The 27726-nt window shown below is 36.2% G+C and overlaps 1 protein-coding gene across 1 annotated transcript in view; it reads right to left on the minus strand.

The window, feature by feature from the left end:
- plekha7b (pleckstrin homology domain containing, family A member 7b) overlaps nt 1–27726 on the minus strand; it is a 127638-nt gene that overhangs the window by 32640 nt on the left and 67272 nt on the right. Inside the window, exons 5-10 of the mRNA XM_067401165.1 lie at nt 19255–19366; nt 17282–17386; nt 16752–16824; nt 16312–16412; nt 5188–5363; nt 1131–1574 (exon numbers count right to left, since the gene is read on the minus strand). Coding sequence (XP_067257266.1) covers nt 1131–1574; nt 5188–5363; nt 16312–16412; nt 16752–16824; nt 17282–17386; nt 19255–19366 — 1011 coding nt within the window. The remainder of the gene's footprint in view (nt 1–1130; nt 1575–5187; nt 5364–16311; nt 16413–16751; nt 16825–17281; nt 17387–19254; nt 19367–27726) is intronic.

The following is a 27726-nucleotide window of genomic DNA, read 5'->3' on the forward strand; positions in this document are numbered from 1 at the left end:
CTGTACAACAGAAATTGAATAATCATATGTAAAATAACACTTCATATTTTTACTGTATACATTAAATATAGATAATCCTTTTTAAAGCTACTTAAGATATTCAGTAAAGATCATTGAGTGATCTTTCTTTGTCATTTGTTGTTGATTATCATTAATGACAGATAGCAGTTTATTAGGCTGCTGTCACTTTAAGAGCTAACGCACGGATCCAATATACTGTTACACGCGTGTTTTCTTTCTTAACTGTGTATTTGTGACAACACAGACTGTTTACACAAATACTCGCAAAATCATTTTGACATATTTGTGTGTAGTCTATTTGACCATTTAAGCGTGTATCCAAAGTCCATTTGCTTATCCGCGTTCAGTTCTGAATCACACACACACAAAAAGCCGCACAGTGTTTCTTTTGTGGCTTAAAGCACTTTTAATAACACTATTTAATACCAAACAGTAGACTGCACTTATTTGGCTGATTTGGATGTTAAGTTTGACTTAGGGAGGATCGAAAGCACGCCACTGAATGTGGCAGCAGCACAATAATCATTTTACTTTGATTATCTTGTTTTCATAATCATTGGAAGCCAATATTGGAAAAAAAAAAAAAGATTAAATCGCACACCCCTACTTGAAAACATAATATTTAATTGTTATTAATATACTAATAAAGTCATAAAAATAATAATATAATATAATATGCATTATTATTAACAATATATATTATAGATATAGTTAATATATATAACATATACATTTCAGTGGGGAAAACAACTTTTTAATACAAAAGGTGCTTTTTGAAGAGACTGACTCTTATTGTAAGTGCAATAATGTCAATGTAATTTTTGTTTTTTGCAAACATAGGGAGGACTTTCAGTAGTAACCAGAATGTTGTTGCTAGAATTCCAAATGAACACAAAACATTCCCTTTAATATTCAGTGTCTTTTTATCACAACCACTAGAGGGAGCTCCTTTATAAGAAGAAACCGTATGGATACAGAATCCTACATTGGCTTGAGTTCTCAATGTTACATCATTTAATGAGCATATTACACACAACCCTGTATGGTTTTCTAGCATTTTTTCCCCATCACAGCACAAATAAGTTTGTCTACACACAAACAAAACTGACCTTTTGGGGTCTCCTTTCTGCACCTTCACCCAGTGCTCGACCTGAGCCAGTGCAGTTTTCCTTTGTACCTTTTTCTCTGTGTCTGTACGGGGGACGAGACCCCTCTTATACACCATGTTCCCGTTCTGATCAGGGGGCATGCCTGAGGAGGGCAGCCCGTTCCTGTGAGTGGGCGCCGTGGATGGGGGGCGTGAATGGGCACCTGATTGGGAAAGCCCCTCCATCTCCATCTCTCCAGGGGAAATGGTTTTAACAGGATCTTCCGAGACTTCCTTGCTGTAAACGTAGCACTCCTCCCCATCTCGTTCCAGCCTCAGTTCTGCCACCTCCACATGAGCTGACTGCTGGAGGCCCTCGGCCTGGGAGGAGCTTTTGATGCTGCTGCTGAAATGGTTGGTCTGAGGGACTGCGTGCTGCTCGGGTTTGGAGCTTCTTTCAGTCTCTCTGTGGAGCGAAAGGGAGTTATTTAATAGCAGAAAATAAATATAGTTCATATTTAAGCTTCAAATGAAGCAAAAGGACAGAAATGAGTTTAGACTTCTGAATTAATTCTTACTAAATCTACAACTCAATGTGCTGATAACTGACCTTAAACTGACTGTATAGTTAACTAAATCTATTTTCATCCTAATTGCAATATGATGTTTTAAACGTATATGGCATTCTTTCTTTCTCGGATCATCAAAAGAATATTTTAGCGTAATATCAGAGCTGCGTTCTTCTACGGAATGAAAGAGGAGGGAACGAGGGACTGTCATGCTCCAAAAAGGACAAATATGTACCATACATGCATCATAAAAGTAGCCCATATAACTCACACACTATAATATCATAAATTTGGAGATTTTAATGTTTTTGAAACAAGACTCTCCAAATAATGTTCACCAAGGTTGTATGTATTTAAACAAACGTACAGTAAAAACAGTAATATTGTGGAAATATCATTACGACTTAAATGTAATTTATTCCTTTGATGCTAAGCTGAATTCCCAGCAGCCATTACTCCAGTCTTCAATGTCACATGATCCTTCAGAAATCATACTAATATGTTCATTTGGTGATTAAGAAAAAACATTTCTTATTATCAGTGTTGAAACCAGTTGTGCTGCTTCATATTTTTATAGAAACTGTCTTGTACATGATTACTCTGTGAAGAAGAAATGTAAGAAAATGTTTAAAATATGCCCTGAATATGTTTGACAACTGTGGTCACCACTGACTTTCATTCTATGGAAAAGAGCAGCTTGGGCATTCAGCAACCCTAAATCTTTTTGTGCTCAAAGGAAGTTTTCAAAAGATGTGTAAAATAATGGTAATATTCATTATCAATATTGAATATCATTATTGGATTAACTATTCCTTTAAACAGGTGATATGTAGGTAGCATAACCTGATAATTTAGTATAATTTGACTAGATATGGCATAATTAATTAATAAACTTTACAAAATTAATTAATAGAAATATGTAATTTAGTACAATGAATTCATTTCAGTTACTCGTTTGCTTTATTAGATCAGCCCAATGGTCTAAATCTGTAATAGTCAATATTTAAAACACATTAATGAATAATTTACAAGCGAAACTAACAAAAATGCATCAAAACACTATAAATCAAATGTATACAGCTAGAATCTTCACATGCAATAATGTGAATATATCACTAGATGGTGCTGTTATATTACATTCCAAATCTCCCTCAAATAAACCAAAGGCCTACAGAAGAAGGTCAATTAAATACAGTACAGCAGCACAAAGTGTGACATTTCACCCCTCTGGTCTGGCATCAGAATGGCAAGAATAGCAACACTGCCAACAATCCACATGCTTGTGTAAAAGCCTTTGCCTACAAAGTGCAACAAATACAGCCACTACACTATAAACAACGTTATAAACCACCTACTCCTATTTTTTAATGTACACTATAAAAGCCCAGCTATAAGGAAAGCCCTAAGGACAAACCCTCTCTGCGCTAATGTAAGTGAAGAGCATAGGGGCAGCACACTAGCATCAAGCCCCAGTCTGAGTGCTGTGTTTGGGCCGGTGGCCCATAGTAAGCTGCCTGCAGCGTGCCGCAGTGATACTCCTCCTTAGAGCTGCAGTGTCAAAGTGTCCACAACTATGGCACTGTGCCTCTGCACCAGCACAAAAGGAGCAGGTGAGTGAGAACACCACACTGCTTTTGCTGTACCCCTGATCTGTGGATCAGCTTAAATCACTAGAACACATCTACAAGTAACTTAAGAAGTTTTGAAATGCTTTATTTGGATTCAAAATTCGTATCTTTAAAGGATAAAAAAAAAAAAAAAATACTTTTTAAAAAGTAGCCATTTCTAATACACAACCAAGTTAGCGCTAAGAGGAAAAACTGCTGTCACTGAGTGGACAAAATTACTTCAGCCCAAACAATAATGCAAACCATGCAACATTTGAATTTTTGTGTGCTTTGAATTCAGCCAAAAGGTTCTTATGTGATGTTTAACTTTAGATGATGTTTAGGTCCGCTATAAAACTAATATCTTTGTGAATTTGCAAGTCAGATTTTACCAAACTTTGGTACACACCGAAAGACAACCACTTTGCATGGACTTGTGTTGCCAGCCTCCTGAGTAAGAAATGAATAGAGCATAGTCAAGGGTTAAATTCAAGCTATAACCCTGAAGGTCGGCTGTTGCGATGTCATTGGACAGCCTCAATGAGTTTGATTAAATATAGAAGTAGTGCAGAAACCAGTTAAAGGGATAGTTCACCCTAAAAGGAAAATAAAGTCATTTACTGAGAATTAAAAAAAAAAAAAAAATTCCCACTCGTCCATGTAATGGCAGTAAATAGCAACCAACAAAAAGCTTTTTTAAAAAAGACGCAAAAGTATCACAGAATGATCCCATGCGACACGTGCTGAATATTACGGTAGTGTTTGGTGAAAAACAAACTAAACTTCTTGACCTAATCTAAGTTAATCTTAAATTCTCACAACCTGTGAGCTTTTTCTGGGCGAGACGGAGCGAACTGCAGTGTTAGAGAACGTGCATGTCGTGCAGAGAAGACAGACAGAAAAAGGTCAAGAATTTAGTTAAATAATACATTCAATTTTGGTTTGTTTCGTATACCCTCAGAATTCTTGGAATATTCAGCATGTGTCACATGGGATCATTCTGTGAATCTTTTTGAAAAAGCTTGATGCTGGTCGCTATTCACTGCCATTGTATGGACGAGCACGAGCGGGACATTTTTAAACATTCTCCTTTTGTGGTCCATTGTAGAAAGAAGGGAATACATCATTAGAACGACACCAGGATGAGTACATGATGACTTAATTTTCGCTTGGTGATTTAAATTATGACTTAACTATCCCTTTAAGATCACTTCACTTTTGTTCATGAAATAATAGGAAATATCAATCCTCACATTAGTCTACATAAAGGCCACAAATAAAACACAATATTAGAGGATTAGGAATATAACGTATAATGAAGGTTAAATCGAGGAAATTCAAGAGCGAGTGGAGAGGAGAGAAGAATTAATACTGGGCATTTTCTCATACTCGCAATGTCTAAAATCTTGAACTATTTTTTTTCTAATGTCATTCATAATGTATTTAACTTTTTAATGCGTCATATTTCCGAGACAGAATAACGAGAACTTGTAAGGACGAAATCCATTGGGGTTTGACTGAACCATGCAGGTTCAGTCAAAAAAAATTATTACACTGAGATATTATTAGGTAATATTATTTTTCTCTAACCATGCAGCCCTGGCCATGTTAAAGAATAATTTAAGTTGTTTTAGAGGCCCTTTTTATTAAAATAAAGTGTACTGCAATGAATCCAAATCTACATTTTCAGATCTAATATATATATATATATATATATATATATATATATATATATATATATATATATATATAGTAGATTTGAAAACACCTAATAAATGTTCCTATACATCAAAATATATATATATATATAGCATTTTGGTAGCACAGGTTTCTTAGATACTGATTTTGTTTCTAGACACCAGCTCTGAGAGAAGAGTTGTTGCAGCAGCAGGAGGTGACTGACCTCTTCACGCCATGGCTTTGCATCAGTGCGGCCTGGTTCATGGCCCGGATCCAGCCATTCATGTCTTCTTGTGTGTCGGCGCTGAAAAAGTATGTCCTCATGCCACAGTGCTCGGCCTGCGAGCCAATCAGAGAATTCTTATTGTAAATGTAGGAGCGCATTCCTGTGTGGCAGGCCTGAGGAGGAGACAGAGAGACAGAGGGGAACATCAGCTGTGACCATGTATAGAGGTTGCATGTGAGGCCCCGGACCAGCGGGAACCAGTATTGCTGTGACAGCACCACTGTCACTGTAGCAAGCTCAGAAGTCATGCTGAACTGATTTGTTTACTTTGTTAATCCGAGCAGAGGAAATGGCCTGTAAGAAGATTACCAACCAATGATAACTGCATTATCATCGTTACAAAAGAATTACATGCACTTCTGTCAAATGATCTGCACTAGTGTAACCGGTACTGTGCAAGCATTTGAGACTTTTGTTGAAAAGTAATTGTTGCACTACCGTAAGACTATGCTTCAGAATATGGAAGCCCATTATGCATCAGAGCATAAAAATTATGTAGTTGTGAGAATGCAAAATAAACTTTATACTTAGTGAGACAGAAAGTCTCAACTGTGAGATTTATGTGAGCATACAAACTTTTTGGGTCAGAAAGATATTTAAATGTTTTTGAAAGAAGCCTCTTATTCTTGCCAATGCTGCATTTATTTGATCAGAAATACAGTAAAACAGTAATATTTTGAAGTATTATTACAATTTTGAATTTTTGAATTTTCAGCAGCCGTTAGTGTCAACATGATCCTTCAGAAATCATTCTAATATGCTTATCTGGTCCATTTCTTTTGTGCTTTGCAGTGCAAAAATAAAACAGCACTTACGACTAGCAGATACAAGAAATTAAGTCACAATTGTGAGGTAAAGGGCTTTTCACACTGTGCTTAACCCCGGGTTATCGACGTTCTAAACACCGCTTTAACCCCGGGTAAAGGAACGTCTGTTCACTTGTAATTTAGATCTGGGGTTAGCACCTCTTTTTACCCAGGGTAGCAGGGTTAGCACTGCTTTTGCGGTTTTAACTCCGCGTTGCGGTGCCAAACTTGCGGTTTTACAAGTAGATACTTAGCAACCGACAAACAATTGCTTGACTTTATTCACGCGCTCTGGGCAGTCTAACAAAGTGCAATGTATAAACAGAAACAGTCATTTCTGCGTATGATAGGAAAAATGTCAAACGGCGATGGAAAACATGACAACTGGAGTGAAGACGATACAGTCATTCTTACCATTATTGTTCGAAAAGTTCATTCAGAATAAACTTTATATTACAGTCAGCAATGAGGACGTGCAATGCTAGAGCCTTTATGTAAACGAGTCACATGCTGCGTTTGTCCAGTCAGTTATACTGACACCAAACATATGCAAATAAGGACTTTAACCCAGGGTTTAGGAATGTGCAGTGTGAAACTGCAGTTTATGAATACCCAGGATTAACTGTTAACCCTGTATATAGTATTCTTGAGCAGTGTGAAGCGTAAATAAAGATAACCCAGGATTTAATTTACCTGGGGTTTAGAATGACTCGGGGTTAACTATTTCAAGTGTAAAAAGCCCTAATAGGGCTTTTCACACTGCCCTTAACCCCGGGCTATCGCCGTTCTAAACACCGCTTTCAACCCCGGGTAAAGGAGCATTTCACATTTGTAATTTAGATGCGAGGTTAGCACCGCTTTTTACCTGGGATTATGAAACCCTGCTCTGGAACAGGGTTAGCAGCACTGCTTTTGCGATGCCACACTTTTACAGCGTGAAATGACGCGGTGTTAGAATGTCACAACTAGGTGCTTAGCAACTAACAACAAATCGCGTGCCTTATATTCTCATGCTTTGGGCAGTCACGGAAACACTGTGCGATGTATAAACACGTTTCTGCGTATGATAGGAAAAATGCCAAACGGCGATGGAAAACGTGACGATTGGAGTGAAGAGAATGTCATTCTTACCTTTATAGTTTGAAAAGTTCACTCAGAAAAAAACTTGATATTACAGTCAGCAATGTGTAATATGAAGACGCGCGATGCTAGAGCCTTTATTTAAAGAGGTCAAGTGCTGCGTTTGTCCAGTTAGTGACACTGACGTCACAAATATGCAGATAAGGACTTTAACCTGGGGTTTAGGAATGTGCTGTGTGAAACGGTAGCTTATGAATAATAATAGCCAGAATTAACCGTCAACCCCAGGTATAGTATGAGCAGTGTGAAACATGAATAAATTTAGCCCAGGATTCCATTTACCAAATGTTTAGAATGACCCAGGGTGTGAAAAGCCCCAAAGAGGGGCGAAAACGTACACAATCGCACAGTTAGAAGAAATAAAGTTTCAATGTTATCACAACTATGAGAAATAACAAAATTGAGATTTAATATCAGTTAAATTTTTCTTTCTTTTCTTTTTTTCTTTTTTAACTCTGAAGTACTCACAGGCTTCCATAGAATAAAAAGCATCAATGTCAGAAAATCAACATTGAAGCAAACAAACCATACATCAATAATCAACTTTGTGAGCCATTCTTGCAAAGAGGAGTTATTTTCTACTTGTTCCAAATATTCTTGGAATATTATATGATTTTCTTCACCACAGGTTTACAAACAAGAGTCTCTATTTGAGAGTCTTTATTTTGTTATCTATTCAAATAAATTCTTGGGAAGAATTTTACGAAATGAATACATTTAAGTACACACAAGTATTCAAATATATTTCCACGCAAACTGTACATGCCAAACACACCACACAAATGTTAAAACACACAATATTAGAGATGCACACAAATACTTACACACTGTTAAATCTCTTACTGGTGGTCTGTTTAATGCCAGGGATACCAGCCCCCCAGCTTAACTAGCTCTGTGCACCTTCTGTCCTGCTAAATCTGCTACTGCCAAAATGCAACTGTTGGTCTAATCTCTCTGATGGGTGTACGGCCACCTCTCACACATCTAAATGCTTAAACAGAGTCCAGCTCAGCGCTTTTGTCAGGCCCACCCAGACCATCCTTCCACACACACTGGGCTTACATCTGGTAACATTGACTCATTCGGTAGAAAGTCAATGCAGCGGCCTCTGGGCTATATCGATGGCGTCTCTTAATTCACAATTCGACAGCCGCATTTCAGCTCACGACACATCTCTTCAGCCTCTCCAGGAGTCTATTATCCCGCCTGTCACAAACTAATGGCTAATACAGCCCTTCCAATATCCGATATCTGCACCTGAAGTCTTTATATTACCCTACTCTGCTCACATTGACTTCGTTGGGAGTTTATTTTCTGATAGCACACATGCGTTGACCAGAGGAGTCTATATGATGTTTGCGTTGAAATCTGAAAAACGTCTCAGCACTTGAAATGATTAACAGACAGGCTAAACAATAATGAACTGCATTCTTTTGTGGTTTACAGACACTATAGGGCTGTCACAGAGATGTTTGTGTGTGACACTTGCTTCAGTGATCCGTCAGGTAGTAGAGTTATTTTCTGTATGCTATTCCATAAAAATAATAGCTTCACAGAATATATCACTGTCTCGTACATACATACACACAACTAAAATGCGAACAAGGGAAAAGAAGACATTTCTTGCAGATATTAATCACCTTTTCATGATGACAAATAAGAAAACCTGGACAAGAGAAATTGATTTCAGTGCCTGTTTTAATATATCAAGTATCAGATACTGAAGAAAATCATGTCTGCTGATATATATTCTTCTCACATTCCTGTTTTTAAGACCTCAGATTACCCATCAAGTCCTGGGCTTTCATTCAGTGTTATCCCTCTAAGAGAGATATGCAGTAATTAATCAGAGGAATTTGCTCAATCGCTCAACCCCTTCAGAGGCTAAAGGAATATTCTGGGTTATTTACAACTTAATATCTATTGACAACATTTGTGCCACAGAAAAATAGTCCCTCAGTTTGTGAAAATAGCCAAAAACACAATTGTAGCTTAACGGTTATGGAGTTAAAAATATACAACTGTTGCAAAAGTACAGCCATAAAAAAGTTATTGTGTTTGTATTTAAGTTATGTCCATGTTTTTATGTTTATTTTTAAAAACTGAGGGACAAATAAGTTACTGTGGTATTCAACAACATGCCACTGCTGTCCATTGATATCAAGCTGTAAATAACATGGAATATTCCTCAGAAAGAAATTATATTTAAAGGGAAAGCTCACCAAAAAATGAAAATTTTGTCATCATTTACTCACCCTCAAGTTGTTCCAAACCTGTATAAATTTCTTTGTTCTGCTGAACACAAAGATATTTGGAAGAATGTTTATAACCAAGCAGATCTCGTCCCCCATTGACTGCCATATTATTTTTTTCCCCCTACTATGGCAGTCAATGGGGGGCGAGATCTGTTTAGTTATAAACATTCTTCCAAATATCTTTGTGTTCAGCAGAACAAAGAAATTTATACAGGTTTGGAACAACTTGAGGGTGAGTAAATGATGACAAAATTTTTATTTTTCGGTGAACTTTCCCTTTAAATTAAACATTCAAGAAGTCACTAGATAATTAGTTATGCTAAATTTTAACTTGAAAACCGTTTTCAATTTGTCAAAAAGGATATCTAAACACAGATAATAGTGCAGAATAATATACACTATAAATAGTACAGATATATTATACACTATCGTTCAAAAGTTTGGGATCAATATTTTTTTTTTGGGGGGGGGGGGGGCATTCTTATTTTGTGCAAGGATGCATTAAATTGATCAAAAGTGACAGTAAAGACTTTTATAATGTTACAAAAGATTTCTATTTCAAATTATATTGTAATATTTCACAATATTACTGTTTTTGATCAAATAAATGCAAACTTGGTGAGACTTTGTTGGTAGTGTACTGTTTATACAAACAATTTACATATAAATACATGCACAATTTAACAACAGACACAGTTCATATTTTAGTTCATAGTACTGATGGCAATTGAACAGCATCTGAACAGCCAATGAGAGTGGAGAAATGTGTGGATGATAACCAACACTGGGACTACTGATGCAAGTGATGAAGTGAGAAGAGGAATAGAGTAATGCCAGTCTGAACAGTCCTTATCTTTAATATAAGATTCACAAATTCATAAGGACGTATCCGCATTTCCAATATTCACATCAGGGAGATGAATATGAAGATTGGATTGTCGATCTGGCATTGCCTGTTCCAGAGGAAGCGTAATGAGTCACATGCATGCTGAAACACATCAATGCACATGGGCTATGTGCATTTTTCATCTGCCTAGGAGAATGCCACGGGATGATGGAGTGGAGATCCGCTGATAGTAATGAATGGAAATTAAAATACCTATTCATGCAAGAGGCTGACTCAGGAGACGGCCCTTCCACCAGATGCACCCGGTTCAGCTCCCATAATGCACCAGGTCACAACAGGAAGCAATAGGCAATTGGAATGAGAGAATCAGAGTGAGTTGTGCAAAAAACAGAGGGAGGTGGATCACGGCCTTTGTGAAAAATGTTAACCAAAACAAGAAGATGTGTTGAAATGTCCCTGGTTGTGAAATATCGTCAGATACGGTAAGCAGGGTGAGCTGAAATGCAATTAACATTAGAGGCAGCAAAGCTAAGCAGAATTACGCCACTGGGAGAGCAAATGTACAATACTCCAGAGAATAGTAAAAGATGATTAATAAACATCACAACATTTAACCGCTGTAGATGAATAAATAAATCAATCGAAGCTGAGCATCAGGAGTTTTTCCATGCTTGCTTGAATTCAAATTTATGTCATTAATTTCCAGTATGAAATGTAAAATCTTTCATGACTTCATGCCATCTTTTTATTCTAAAAAGGCCACAGATCAGGGATTGGAATCGTAAAGAATTTTAAAGAATGATTCCGGCTCTTATTACTTTTAACAATACCAGTTCCTTAATATTACTAAAACATTTGGGGTTTGGGGGGTGCAAAAGGAGTGTTAACACAGACTTTTCTGTCTTTTTATAGATGGCATAAATGCAATCCAGAAGGCCTTATCTATGTTTTAAAGGCCCAATATGTAAGATTTTATGTATGTAAAATATGTATATCATGGCCATGAATTAACAATTCACTCCCACGACTTACTAATACATCAGCACGTTTTACCAATTTGTTCCCTCGTTTTAAGTAAATCGTAGCCATGTTGTAATAATTTATTCCCTTAAAAGTTAAATCAAAATGAGGGAACGATTGGTATAACGTGGCCACAATTTACTAAAACAATAGAACAAATGAATAAGTTGTGGGAATGAATTCTTTCAGTCATGTGCGAGGATCTTTATATATTTTATTCTTTTTTATTTATAAATGTTTTTCATTCTCTAAAAAACTGCTCATGCTCATAAGAGTCATTTGTTCTGTAAACTCAGTTAATGGTGTTTATAAAAATAAAAATAAAAAAAAGTGAACCTTCCCTAATACAACCCGAATTCCGGAAATGTTGGGACATTTTTTAAATTAAATAGAATAAAAACTAAAAGACTTTCATCAATCACATGAGCCAATATTTTATTCACAATAGAGCATAGATAACATAACAAATGTGTAAAAAACAAATAAATTGTACAATTTTATGTACAAAATGAGCTCAATTTAAATTTGATGCCGGCTACAGATCTCAAAAAAGTTGAGATGGGGCATGTTTACCATGGTGTAGCATCTCTTCTTCTTATCAAAACAGTGTGAAGACATCTGGGTATCGAGGTTATGAGTTTCTGGAGTTTTGGTGTTGAAATTTGGTCCCATTCTTGCCTGATATAGCTGCTGTCTTTGACGTATTTTTCTCTATAGGTGAATGATCTGGACTGCAGGACAATTCAGCACCCGGACTCTTCTACGATGAAGCCATGCTGTTGTAATAGCTGCAGTATGTGGTTTTGCATTGTCCTGCTGAAATACACAAGACCTTCCCTGAAAAAGACATCGTCTGGAGGGGAGCATATTTTGCTCTAAAATCTTTATATACCTTTCAGCATTCATAGTGCCTTCCAAAACATGCAAGCTTCCCATACCGTACGCACTTATGCACCCCCATACCATCAGAGATGCTGACTTTTGAACTGAACGCTGATAACACGCTGGAAGGTCTCCCTCCTCTTTAGCCTGGAGGACACGGCGTCCGTGATTTCCAACAAGACTGTCACATTTGGACTCGTCTGACCATAGAACACTTTCCACTTTGAAACAGTCCATTTTAAATGAGCTTTGGCCCACAGGACATGACGGCACTTCTGGTCCATGTTCACATATGGCTTCCTTTTCGCATGATAGAGCTTTTGTTGGCATCTGCAGATGGCACGGTGTATTGTTTACAGACAATGGTTTCTGGAAGTACCATTTAGTAATGTCATTGACACAATCATGCCGATGAGTGATGCAGTGTCATCTGAGGGTCCGAAGACCACGGGCTTCCAATAAAGGTCTTCGGCCCTGTCCCTTATGCACAGATTTCTCCAGTTTCTATGAATCTTTTGATGATGTTATGCACTGTATATAATGAGATTTGCAAAGCCTTTGCAATTTGATGTTGAGGAACATTGTTTTTAAAGCATTCCACAATCTTTTTACTAATCATAGATATCAGTTAACATAAGTAGTTGCTAGATGTTCTCCCAGCTGAATATTTTTGAAATTTCTTGCTTTTTCAGCCATTTTTTGCCCCCATGCCAACTTTTTTGAGACCTGTGGCAGGCATCAAATTTAAAATGAGCTCATTTAATGGATAAAAGTGTATAATTTCTCAGTTTAAATATTTGTTACATTATCTATGTTCTATTGTGAATAAAATATTAGCTCATGTGATTTAAAAGTCTTTTAATTTTCATTTTATTAAAATAAAAAAAAAAAACGTCCCAACAATTCTAGAATTCGGGTTATAAAAAAATCGATCTATTTAAAATATATTTATTTCATACTAAGTATACATCAAACCCATTAACATATTTATTGACATATCACTTAAGACTCATCGATATAAAATTATAATTAATCTTTATTTTAAGTATTTCTTTATTGCACAATGCACATTTCTTCCGTAAGTTTTGCCTCTTTGTCACCATCTCTGTTTGAAACCTGCCATTGCAGTTATTTGCGGAATTATCATCATTATCAATTATCACGGCTCGTCAGCGCAGATGAATCTAATGTTTGCTGTCAGTCACCACAGTGGTGTGGATACTGTACTTCGGAATCACAGATTCTACATCTTGGAAGTATGACTAAAATAAGAATTTTCACTGGAAAATGTCATCTGAACAAGTAAGTAACATGTCTGCCACATTTGTTCTGACCAACTGAGAAAAAAGCATTACAATAAATTGCACTGCCAATGGTGATTAAATCTAACGATCGCTTAGCTCGGATCACGCCAAACCGTGCAAATTATTATTATTGTTATACTTTGTTCTCAAACTGTTAATGTTAACAACATCAGCATTGCGTGACTACATGTATTTAGTGTGTCTTTTGCTTTTGACTACGGGTGAATCTGCCAGTTGTTGAGATGATTGTCATTTGGACCTTTCTGGATTACAATCCACCATCAAAATGATGTTTAATTATTGCAGCTGCTGTGAGAAAAGGCTATAAACGATCTGCCGTCTGCAGCATCCTCACATGCCATATAGCCTACTAGCTGGGACTCCTTTATGTAAACAGGCGTGACATAATGACGCAAAGACGAACAGCTGCATGCTCGAATTTCCCACGGAAACCCACCAGTACCGATTTTATTATAAAACATTATTACAAGCTTACCATTAGGTACCGCTAAGGTAAGGAGATAGTTTTGAACACTGGCTGGTTATGTACTTGCTCAAAAATTGATTTTGGATAATTTTTAACCAAAAAAAAGTTACGGACAGCAGCTTTAATATTACGTATAAAATGTGACTTAATATCACTATTAATAAGTATTGTATGATCTCTGTATTATATCAGTCTTTAAATGCAAGATATTTAAACTGTACCTGAACTATACTTGTAATAGTTCCACTTTAGCACAATCAGATATAGTTAAGTCTATCTTATTTGGACCTCAGCACTACTTCCACAAAATTAAAGTGCATTAAGTACAAAATGAGTTGTTCCAAATTAGCAGACTTTAAGTATACCAGTTTAGTATACCAAAAGTACAATTGCAGGGTATTTTTTATTAAACACGTAAATATGTACATGTATTTGTACTATACTTAGCATAAAATAAATGTATTTCAAATACATTTTAGTATTTTTTTTGTTTTTCACTAGGGTTACTACAGACAGTTCTAAAGAAATCTTACAGAAAAACTCTTCTGCATTATGCAGACAAACTAATTCACTGATGACTAAGAGAAGCCAGTAAGAGTAAAAACATTATACAAACAGCATACCTTGGGGTCTAATTCACATGGACAAAAAAAAAAAAAAAAAAAAAAAAAAAAAAAACAGCCAGATGTTCAAATAGCTGCTGGCTAGTTTCACTGATGGAGATCTCCTAACTAACAACCTGCTAATTAACACCCAGAGCGCCGATGAGAGAACAAGTCCTCTCACCTTGCTCTGGTACATTACAGACTGTAGGGCAAGTAAGAGGGAAGATATTAGAAATAGCGTAGATGTATAATTAATCTCCCTGCTGGCACAATAGTCAAACAAATTCCAGCACTGGGGAATACGAGCAGGGTAATGGAGTTTGAACGATGCGGCGCATACCCATAGGGAAGGATGACTGAGCGGAGGAAATGAATGAGCTCTAGTGATGGGATCAAACATTCCTGGAGTACTGTTCTTCGGGAGAGATGCTTCGCTTCAGGAGGAGACTGAGGTAAATTGTATAAAAAAAACACAAATGGCTTGATACAAATTCCAAAGTTTTAGTTAGCTATCATTGAACTTTAGAATAAAAATGCTGTTTTTTTTCTTCCACCTCCATGGTGCAAAGGTTTAAGCCAGAATTGATTTTCCAGTGCAGGAATACAAATGGTTCTAAGCCTTCTGGGATATTCTGCTCTTAAACATTATTTCACTGTCCGCCGGACCGCAGTAAACAGTGGGAGAACGTTTGTGAGGCTCAACGGAAGCTTGCCATCAATAGACCTGACACAGAGAAGGGTTTAGATGATGATGAGAAGAGAAGAGGGCTGTGGAAAACTTGTTGAACGAGTTGGGTGGAATCTAACGTGAATTCCTGTGAACAAACAGCAGCTTCGGCAATGACAGCATTGTGCTGACAGACACTGAGGGGAACAATACCAGTCAAAAGGGATGGGCTATAACAAATTTAATGAGAGAGAAATTGTTTTACAACAGTTAAAGCATGCTGTTAGACACAACACAGCTTATCACAAAGATTTAAAAAAAGGTGGTTCCAGCAATATGATAAAAAAAAACAATATTCAATACATGATTAAATTCAATAATTTAATTATAAATATTTTTTCATTATTATTTTTAAAAATCAAATATTATAGTGTTTAATATAATAATTAAACTATAAATAACTATTAATTATTGTGGAAAGTAATATAGTTTATTAATTTTAATGCGTTTTAATTGTTTGTATAATGCTTTAAAGCATTCTTAAAAATATAATTTATGTGCGGTCACAGGTTTATTTTACATTGTATGTTCTCAACAGACACTTTGAACATGGCTCATTTGAACTATTTTTAGAAGCAGAAATTTCTTTCTTTTTTCTTTTTTCTTTTTTTTTTTTATATTCCCTTTGTAACCAACAAAAAATCTCTGTATGGGGGCTTTTTGTCCCCTTGAAAAGAATATTTTAGGACCTCACAGTACAGAAACATGATGCTTTTAGTGAAAACAAGCAGAGATTTAGTTGAATTCGTTATGAGGTTGTGAGGGTACTGAGTCAAGACAGCATTGTTAGTGATCTGTGTGGTCAGAAGAGGGCAGAGAGAGGAGACAAACAACTGCCACATTAATCAGTCATCATTGACTGCTGCCCACACACCACCACTGATAATAAGCCACATGACACAGACTTCCTGAGGGCGCAGCCAATGAAAGTGAGCCTACACACAGGAACCGAGTAGCATTAGATTGCAGATCATTATAATGCTCTTACCTTAAAGGCGTACTTGCGGCTGATGTGGTCCTCGGGTCCCACAGGGGAAATGACATAGCTGGGCAGAGGAATGCTGCCCAGAACCGTCTCCTCTCGACTGTCTGTGAGCAAAGTAGAGATGTTTGTTGAAAAGTGTTTGATTACAATTTGAACAATGGTGTATTTGGTTTGTTAGCAACACTCTTAAACAGACACGGATGACAGCAATCCTCAATGATTAAAAATCATCAAAACAGTATTATGTAATGTGAACTGTTAAAATATAATATGATTTAATATGATCTGTTTAAGCAATAGGGACAAAAACAGGAAATGAGAAACCTGCTATTACTTATTAAATTATAGCTACTCTCATAATATGTTACAGAAAATGTGGTGCAATAAAATTAGAGACCGTTCTAGATAATTGCAGCCAACTAAAGCAGCGTATTATAACTCACCTTTATAATAAAACAAGCAGTAATCAGACAACACAAACCATTTCCTCTTCCACAGTCTCATGCCTGAGCTGTCCTGAGGGTGAAAGAACAATAACATTTCAGCCTACAACATTTTCAAACATATGTGTGTAGGAAATGGAAATGTATGCATAAAACCACAAAGAAAGCTGTATATAAAAAAAGCTATATTTAGAAGCAAATTTTAGCACATTAACATTTTTAGATTAATAATCAACTTAAAATAAGATGAATTTATAGTTCATCTTCATATCATCTTTTAAAATTAAAAAATTAAGAGTCAGTGCATCATCTTTATTACCAACCAATGTAAATAATATTAGTAGTGTTTAATTGGAGGCCCCTCTGTTCATATTAAATATTTATTTAATGTTCTATGTTGAATAACATGCTCAATCAGTTAATTGCCTGTGGGGTCTTAGTTCATCATAAGGCCTAATTAAGATCTAATCTAACATCTGAACACCATTCAGTTCAGATCAGACTCTGTAGATAATTTTTGAGGGCCGAACCTGTTTGTAGAGCCATCCTCTCACCACCACTGGGACATTGGGGTTCCTTTTGATGGAATGGTCACGTTTGCCAAAGCAATGCACCTTCCCACTGGGTTTCAAATTCTGAGGTATTTAACAGAAAAAAGAAAACCACTTGTTTCATTTGATTTGATTAAAAGTGCATGTATACACATGGATCAATTAGGTAAAGTGGCATCCAAGTGAATTTGGATGCTTATATAAATATAAAATTGCCTTTTTAATTTTTAAGTGTGGATGAAGTGTCAAAACATTTTTGGGGCCACTTTATGTCCAAGGACATTAAAAAGACTATTATAACTGCAAATTATTCACAATAATACATGGCTTGTGGCATTTCTTAATCTTCATCCAAATAAAGTTCATTCAACCACTAGAGGACCAAAAGTTACATAGTGTACCTTTAAGAATAGAATGAAAGACATTTCAATAATGGATTAGAACACACAACAATGTGATAAGATTCCCTGATGCCCACCAGTCATGCCTGGTTCTTTCCCAGCAGTGTGTGTGTGCAGAGATGAGGGCCTCTGGGATTGATCGATTGGTTTGTGAAAGCTCATATGATGCTGACACAGTACTGTCATTGACAGGCCAGCATCAGACTCTCTACCACACAGTGACGCAGCCAATGAGTGTCAAGCCAGGCCATTAAAACTTCAATGTGTCAAAATCTCACTCTCTAATAGGAAGAAATATGTACAGTATGTCTCTGCATTTCCATTTCCAGAGCAGATCTGAGGAAACAGAGGCTGTTACTGAGCTGACATAAGACAATGGGTCAAGGGCTGCCTAGATATCGCCCTGATGTTTAGCTCTGAATTAAAGTTGGAGTGTGTGTACTAAGCAAAATTAGTTCTAACCATTATAAATATTATTAATAAAAATATACTAAATTCTAAAATTATTATTTTTAAATTATATGTAAAACAAATACATACACATACATACATACATATATATTAGTTTACTTTTAGTATGTGTGTGACTGTGCCACACACACTTTTAATTTAATTTGTTGGAAATACAGAGAGGTTTTTTGTAAATTTCACAATACCCTGCAGATTTTCTATGCAGTATTACCGAATGACCTCTGCACAATGCAAAAACCCACACAGGAGATTAAGTCCAGCTTCTCTGGTGCTAGAAAAATCAGTAACCCATTACACCTACTGCTTGGGTCATTTATCAAAATTGGAGAAATACAGCAAAAATAGATGAGGTCAATTTACTCTTCCCATTACCTATAAAAACATGATCAGTTTTCAATATGAATTAATATGAGATACACACAAGCAGGGCTCCGAACCAGTTCAAGGAATGAAAACAAAAAAACGGAAATTATCAAAATTTTGACAGGAACACAAACAGAACGGAAACTAAATCAAATTTACGCAAGTAGCATGTTTTTTTTTAACCATGCAGCAAATATTTTAAAATATCTTGAAAAAAAACTTTAATTTCTTTTAATACTACTGTTGACAGCTTTTTCTTTTGTTTAATACTTTGAAAATCTTGTTATAAAAGATGATGTTGTATTGGCTATGACTAGACAGCAAATACCAGACTCTCTTCGTGTTTTTTGAGTAAAGAAAACTATTATATTATATTATATTATATTATATTATATTATATTATATTATATTATATTATATTATATTATATTATATTATATTATATTATATTATATTATATTATATTATATTATAATTAAAATATAGGCAAAAAAATAAAAAATAAACAAAATAATAATAATAATAATGTTATTAACCAGTATTTTTCTAATCAAACTGGTTTTGGAATGTTGGGCCTTTCTAAACAATTAGTCAGCCTTGCACTTTCATGCACCAGAAGTGCTCTGCGTGAACATTTGCCTTTACTGAGAATCAGCAACATGACAGAGCACACTAAACAAGTCTCAGATCAGCACTGAACAAGGCTGGGCTTCTCACCCTGGATCCTGAGGTGGTGTCCGCAGGGGAAGAGGAAATGGCGACAGAGGACTCGCTGACCATGCTGGGAGGCCTCGGCTCTGGTGGTGGCTTGGACATGCGTAAATTTGCCCTGGAAGAGTCAGAAATAAAAGACGATCTCTGACACAAAGTATAAGGTGTGTTTACTAATACACTGATGGTTATTAAATACAAAAATGTATCCGTTTAACTCTTAATTTCACAAAGTAAAGCAGAGCCTGGGGACACAAAGTATACAAGAGAGGAAGAGACTCGGAAGCACACTCCCATTTGAACACTCAAGTAACAATGTTGTCAATCACATTCCCTGAAGGCAAACTACTGACAGACCAGAACAGGAGGAGTACTAAACAAACAATATCACCACTCGGCATATGCAGCTGTGGTGAGAGTAGTGTCAGGTGACACATACAGGTACACATACAGTGCACAGCATAAATGAGTACACCCACTCTGAAACTTCGGAAAGTCAGCAATTACTCAATTACTTAGAAGACATGTTAGGGTTCTTTAGAGATATAATGTTCCAGCAAGTCTGCTTAATAAATTACCAAAGAAGCATGTCAAAATTATTCAGGAAAATAAGATTATCTTATCAAGGTGTTAAAATAGCAAAAATGAGTACACCCTCCTAAAAAATAAAATCAATTTTTTCTGGTGTAACTTTAAGGCAATGTTTGATCAAAAGGTAAGTATGTTGAACCAAAACATTTAAAGAGAAGTAATTTCTTGACAATTAAAAGTGTTATATAGTCCACTGAATCATTCTCAGACTTAATGCTGACAACAATGGAACCAGTTGGGATAGAACTATCAGGAGACTTATTTCTTAGCGAAAGTAACACAGAAATTCAAAAACAATGTACTTGTGACAAGGCCCCTGAAATATTCAGGCCTTCATTTTAAGCTTTCGTTTAGTGATGAGGTTTTTTTTTTTTTTGCTAGACAAAGAGCAAGAGAAACACCAAGCGAGTGTCTCAGAGCCAGCAAAAGCTATGAAAAGAGTGACTGTTTATCTCACAGAGTAAAATGCAGCCTACAGAAATAACATGCATGATTGTTGAACTACCTGCTGTAGCCAAAGCACAATAAAGTCAGTTAGCCATTTCCAAAGCCCATATTTACAAAATACAGATTCTGGGAATCAATACTCTGGTCTCATGAGACCAAATCAATCATTTTGGATCTAACAGCATCCAAATGTTCTGGTGTTGCTAGAGGAGGAGTACAGTGAGAAGTGCCTGGTTCCCACAGTAATGTTCAGTTGTAGTAAAGCTCATATATTGGGATGTATGAGTGCTGAAGGTGTGAGGGAGTTGTGCCTTATCAATGCTGTCATGAATTCCCACACCACTGTGTAATTTAATACACAGACCTGAAACAGAAGATGTTACCCTTCCCTCATTTACTGCATTGTTTGGCATTCTTTCAACATGACAATGAGGATATGCATTCTCCCATGGTGAAAAACTTTCTGTGGACATGTATTGCAGTCAATCTTAAAACTCTTGAGCCCCTGTGGGGGATTCTGTAGAGACGAGTTGAGCAACACTCCCCATTAAAGATCAGGGCATTTAAGGAACTCAAAGTGCTAGAATATTATACATTTGTTGAATTAAATCTAGGATGTACTCATTTCTGCAATCCTTAATTTAAACAAAATTAATTTAATTTACTAATTTACTTATTTTATGGCTATTAATGACATATATTTCACGGTTTTTATTTTATATGTTTATATGTTTATATGTTTTATTGTATATGTTTAATACATTTTAGTTATTTCCATGAAATAAGTTTTGATGTTAAAACTAAGTTTTGTGTAACATCTGTTTAATTTATAACATGAAAGTAAGAATAATAATATAACTTAGAGAACAAAATTTTCAGTTTTACTCAAGTTAGGGTGATGCAAAAATGAGTACACCCCACTGAAAGTCTCTGGAACAAAGCTACATTTTAGACTACAAATGTCTCATTTAACAAGAATTCAACCACAGGTGAGTCTAATTATTCAGTACACAGGTGTCCAGCAGACAGTTGACTATAAAAGAGTGTTAAAACCCCTTCCCATTTCATGCTGTCAGCAATGGCACCACATGGAAGAGAAATGTCACAAGACCTGAGAAAGAAAATAATTTCTTTACACCAGAAAGGTGAAGGCTACAAGAAGATCAGCAAAGCTTTACTTATCAGTCAGAATACTGTAGCAAAACAAGGGTTGTAGAAAATCGGCATGCAATTTCACTGCTGTTATCTAAAGAAGAAGACAGCCAAACTGGGGTAACTATTTCCTGTGACACAATTTGGTGTACACTGCAGAGGAATGGCATGCATGGGCCGTCCACAAAAGAAGCCTCTCCTAAAGCCCAGGCAAAAAAAAAAAAAGACGCCTAGAGTTTTCCAGGGCCCATGCTGACAAAGATAAAGACTTTTGGGACTCTATAATCTGGAGTGATGAGAACAAGATAAATGTTTTCGGAACTGATGGCTTCAAAACTGTATGGCGTCACAAAGGTGAGGAATTTTAAGAAAAATGCATGGTGCCTACGGTGAAACATGGTGGTGGCAGTGTCCTTATGTGGGGCTGCATGAGTGCTGCTGGTGTCGGGGAGCTGCATTTCTTTGATAGCATCATGAATTCACAGATGAACTGCTCTATACTGAAAGAGAAGATGCTACCATCACTCCGTGCCCTTGGTTGTCATGCACTTTTCCAACATGACAATGATCCCAAACACACATCTAAGGCCACTGTTGGATTTCTGAAGAAGAACAGGGTGAAAGTGATTCAGTGGCCAAGTTCGTCTCCTGATCTGAACCCAATCGAACACCAATGGGGAATTCTAAAGAGACAAGTCTCCATCCAGCATCCAGTCTCTAAAAGAGATAATGCTTGAAGAATGGAAAAAGACAGATGTTGCAAAATGTCGCCAACTTGTTCTTTCCATGCCTAGACAACTTGATGCTGTCATTAAAAATCATGGAGGCCATACAAAGTACTAGATGTAGTCGATTTTGTTGTGGGGTGTACTCATTTTTGCATCACCCTAATTTCAGTAAAACTGAAAACTGTGTAATATTAGTAATATAAGTTATATTATTAACCTTACTTTCATGTTATAAGTTAAACAGATGTTATATTAAACTTAGTCATGTCAACATTTTGGAAATTGTTTTGTGTTCATTAAGATATTGTTTAAAATGTTACTTTTCAAAGGGGGTGTACTCATTTACGCTGAGCACTGTATCTATCTACCTATCATACATAGCAATTTATCTTTGTGTCTATATCTACGTAACTATCTATCAATCGACAGTACTTACCTATCATCCATCCATCTACATATTTATCTGTCTACCTACCTATTAACAAATCTACCAAACTACCTACGTTACTTCCTATCTATCAGAGAATTTATTCCATCCATTTATTTGTAAAGCATCAGTGGAAACATCAATGCAGGGTCATTATGATACTTCAGCACTCTCAAAAGCTTCCTTAAGTATGGGTATTTTCACTGAGACACATCCATGCACTACTTGTACACTCTGCACTTCTACATGTCAAGCTGCTTCCCTTCTCCATCCATAAACATTATTCTTGACAGTCACAATCAGATTAATATGAAGTATAACAGTGCCTGATTTGAATGATAGAGATAGCCCATATTTAGCTCATCTGTTTGTGGGCTCTCAGTGGATGAGAAGATTGGAGGAATGCACTGCAGCTGAAGAATGCCGGGCATTTGCAGAAGTCACATCAAAGGTCACAGTCACTACACAGTCTGACTCGGTTTTACTGGAATTACAGTAAAGAGAGTGTAAACACTCAGGTGTTTACCTGAGTGTTTACAAAGCAAAGCTTGTTAATTATGCCTTTAATAATAAATGAGTAACCGAATGTTTGTGAAATGTCAGAGCCACGAATTCTGTGTTACAAATGTATTAATGCCAGACTGCTCCTTGAAAGTATCTTGGTCCATTTTACTTTCCTAATAAAGGCAACTGCATAAAGAGCCGCAATGAGGTTCAGTTAATGCTAATTTTTGGCAAGTCAGTAGAGAGAAGGGTAGAATGGGGGAGAGATGAGGGAATAGAGGACAGAAGAAAGGTGAAACAAACTGTCAGAGCTGCCACTGCAGGCAACAAATAAAAAACTTCTCCCAAACACTGTCAGAGAGAAGTGTCAGATTCAGAGACCGTAGGGAAAGGTATAACCTAGAGTGAAAGCCACCAGTTATTTGCACAGTTCAACCAAACATCTGTCACATTTCTAAATATCCCTCAAGAAAATGACAAGGCATTTTGGACTGGTACGCTGGGAGTTATTATTCATTGGCTAGACAGTTGCCTCTTCTCATAAACATGCAAAATTTATTTGTTATTGCATGAAGTGTTTTTTTTTTCCCCTACAGTGGACAGTGTATAAACCATGAGCAAATTCTTGAGTCTCAAAGCCACAGAGTGCCTATAGTCTGTCTGATGCATACTGGACACAAAAATACTAAGCGCTGACTGAAATAACCTAGTGCAATCTGATTGGCTGACTCAACACAACTTTCAGGAGTAAGGGTGCATAAGGTTTTTTTAATCAGTCTGCCTGGAATCAAAGTTGTTTACAAGGTACCGGACTTCTCACATCTCCTTTGTTTTCCCTTCTTCTACCATGGGAATACCAATTCTGTGTAAGCTTTAGCTCTAGTTTCAGCTTCGTTTTTAACTTCTGTGTTGCTGAGCAATGCCTACTGGTGGCAGTAAAATCTCCAAATCTCTGCAAGATAAAATTTCAGTTTGAGGCACTTACTAGCAAGACCCAAATATTCATAATTAGAACTGCATATCTGTTTTGTCAAGTCATAAAAATACAAATAGAAAATGCTATAATAATATAGGTCTTTATTGCTTTTCAGATGTACTACAAATCTGGAAATCATGTACCGTTATTTTGTTCCTAAATAGCATGTTAAAACAAAACAGATTCCTCTTGGTATCTTTAATTCTGGTCAGACTGTCTCTTTCTGTTTAATTGGATGACTCTTAGCTAGAAAAAATAGCAAAAGCGCACCAGACAGTCAAAAGTCTGGCTAATTATTAATAAGGGCTACAGTAAGTGAAATAAAAACACATCCACTGGTACTCAAGCGTAGGCTATAATGGAGTCTATAAAATGTAGTACTCTCAGAGGCCTTTAGTAGTAACAAAAAGCTCTCTTACTGACAGCCTTGCCTCTCAGGGACACTCCTTTAGAGAACCATCTGAAACTCACACCATCTCTGACATCTCACTGAAAGTGTGGACACATATAGTGAACGTATGAGTGGGTTGAATCTAGAATACGCTGAGAGAGCAGATAAGTGGAAAAACGTACTGCTCTTAAATCATCAGCTTCATACATCAAATAACACACTTGGGACATAAGGGTGTAATTGACCCAATGTGAGGGGAGAAACTTAGGGAAAAGCTGTTTAATAGAGCTGTAACATGCAGAATATGACTGATTTTGTGGATCATAGTTGATTCGGGATCCGTACCAACCAGGCCCCACGTTTCGGAACGCATGTGATTCACGGATTAACTGCACTTAGCCATTATATAGGTACAGTTTATTATTTGCACATGTTTGTAAGTCTGAATAATTTAAAACACTCAAGTGTTTTTAAACAACTCAAATGCATGAAGAGGCAAAATTCGCAATTGCACACTGTTTTCTGTGCGACTCCTTGAGATTGAACAGACACATACACAAAATGATCTCAAAATCCCCATCTCCACAAGTATACTTGTATACAGTCAATTATAAAGTCTTAAGTGAAACTAAACAGTTGGGATAACATGAGAAAGAAATCAGATGAGTTTCATCATATTGGTTCTATGCATTTCGTATTTGTGCATTTAGTGACAGCAGCCTAAAAATAAATGCCATGTCATTAATTGTCTAACAACAAAACAACTTTAACAATGATTAATCTATATTTAAATTATACAGTGAACACTATGCATGCAGTCTAATTACAATTGTATTTATATTTATATTAATTATTACATTTCTGTACCTGAATACTAGACTGTTAGACCTAACTATTTGTAACTGTTCTATAGTATTTATCGATTTTAATTTGTGTATTCTTATTTTTACTTTTTGTGTATTCCTATTTTTACTGTAGTTTTTGCTGTGGTATCAAAGTACTTAAAGTGTTCTTTAAATAATAAGTGGGAAGCACAGTTACATTTGTTTTAAAACCCTCAATTTTATTTGTATTTTATTTATTTATTTTTTATTTTTTTGTGTTGATCTGAAAAATACGGAGCACTGGACATGACATGCAGGAGAAAAATGGTAGGCTAAATCGTACCGTGATCCGAACTGTGAGTTTTGTGATCTGTTGCACCACTAATAAAAACAATAAATAAAAAATAATGTCGCAAATACCAGTAAATTGACTAGCGCAAACATTAGTAAATCATGTCGTGTGCATATTCAATAAGTTCAGAAACAACTCAGTCCATGCCTTTTCAGCACTAATTTTGCACTACGTGTCCTTAGTAAATCCTGACAGTAGTTTTTTAATACCAAAAGAGGGTTTGTGCTGCCGCAAGCTGTTAGTAAATCTGGCCCTTAATGTTTATTATTATTATTATTTACTTATTTTTTGTTTTTTTACTGTCTAAGCCTGCTTGTATGCATGCATAACACCCGGTTATTTCATAGACTGCAAGAAACATAATATATTTTTTGTTATAACCCAATAAATGCATTATAAAACAAAACTAACTATCTGAATCTGAGGTTTTAACAGTTTTTGTTGGTACAAGCTACAAGTATGAGTGCTGATAACAGAAAATAAACCAGCAAGAAAATAAATGCATGATGCAACTTAACAAGGTCATCAATCTTATAAAAAATTATATATATATCTTTTTTTGATTATTCTGCTAAAACTCACCAAAGCAAGCAGATTTCCAAGCCACATGTCAGGCTGACTCCACGCTTTTCATGGGTGCTGGAGCTTTCGGTAAAACACAATAACCCTGTCCAAAAACTGACACATGCGCACACACAGACATACCCTCAACAAAACCATAAACAGCTTTTTTTCCCTGAGGAATGTGAAGAGTTCCTGTAGTGTGAAAGAGTCAGGAGGTGTTTGTAGCCTGTGTACAACATCAAAACAGCAGGAGGCTACAGCAGCATTGTCATGGAAAGAGCTGCGGACTGGAACTGCACTGCTTTCTTTCTCCACCTCATTTTTCACCTCACAAACTGGCTCCTGTCCAACATTTCTGAAGTATCTTTGTACCCTGGGACTTACTAGTGTTTTATCTAGGCTTTCATATTATTTACCTGCACTGTCTTTTGAATGGATGGGCACAGAGGGCCTGTATTTTATGCTGAAGAGATGAGAAAGATCCCGGCCAAAGGCCAGCAAGAACTCAGGCTAATAAAAAAAGACTACATTCTGCTCCCAAATGCTCAGAGCTCCACAGTGGGGGAGCTTCAGACCCACTAACCTGGTTACGTTATATAATATTTAGCATACAGCGGTATATAATGAGCTCCACTTACTTTATACGATGATACAACAATTTTTGTTAGACTTCTACCAAAATAAAACACCATGAGGATGGAATCACATACAGTAGTACTATGGTACTGAATGATGAACAAATTCAGAAATCATGGCATTTTGACAGTATGTTTTGTTAGTGATGACTTTATTCCATCAGAAAACTGATAATTATTAAATCATAATCAATCATAATTAAAAATATTTATATATAATATAAAGTCATATCCTCCAATATGATGACATAATGATAATATAGCAACATAATTTTTATATATAGATTTTTTATTCAATAAGTCATTAACAAACATTACATCAGGCTTAAAGGGATAGTTCACCCAAAAATGAACTATTTTTCAGGAAGCTTTGGAGCGTTATGAATCTTTTGTGTCGAATCATGATTTGGATAGCGTGTCAAACCGCCAAACTGCTGAAATCATGTGACTTTGGCGCTCCGAACTGCTGATTCGACACGCTGATTCATAACGCTCCGAAGCTTCATGAAGCAGTGTTTTGAAATCAGCCATCACTATATAAGTCGTTATTTTGTTTTTTGGCGCACCAAAAATATTCTCGTCGCTTTATAATATTAATATTGAACCACTGTACTCGCATGAACTGATTTAAATATGTTTTTAGAACCTTTATGGATCTTGAGAGAGAAAATGTCATTGCTGGCTATGGAGGCCTCACGGAGCCATCGGATTTCAACAAAAATATCTTATTTTGTGTTCCGAAGATTAACAAAGGTCTTAAAGGTGCCCTAGAACTTTTTTTTAAAAGATGTAACATAAGTCTAAGGTGTCTCCTGAATGTATCTGAAGTTTCAGCTCAAAATACCCCATAGATTTTTTTTAATTCATTTTTTTAACTGCCTATTTTG

The sequence above is a fragment of the Chanodichthys erythropterus genome, chromosome 11 (genome assembly GCF_024489055.1).
Source record: "Chanodichthys erythropterus isolate Z2021 chromosome 11, ASM2448905v1, whole genome shotgun sequence".
NCBI classification, from domain to species: Eukaryota; Metazoa; Chordata; class Actinopteri; order Cypriniformes; family Xenocyprididae; genus Chanodichthys; species Chanodichthys erythropterus.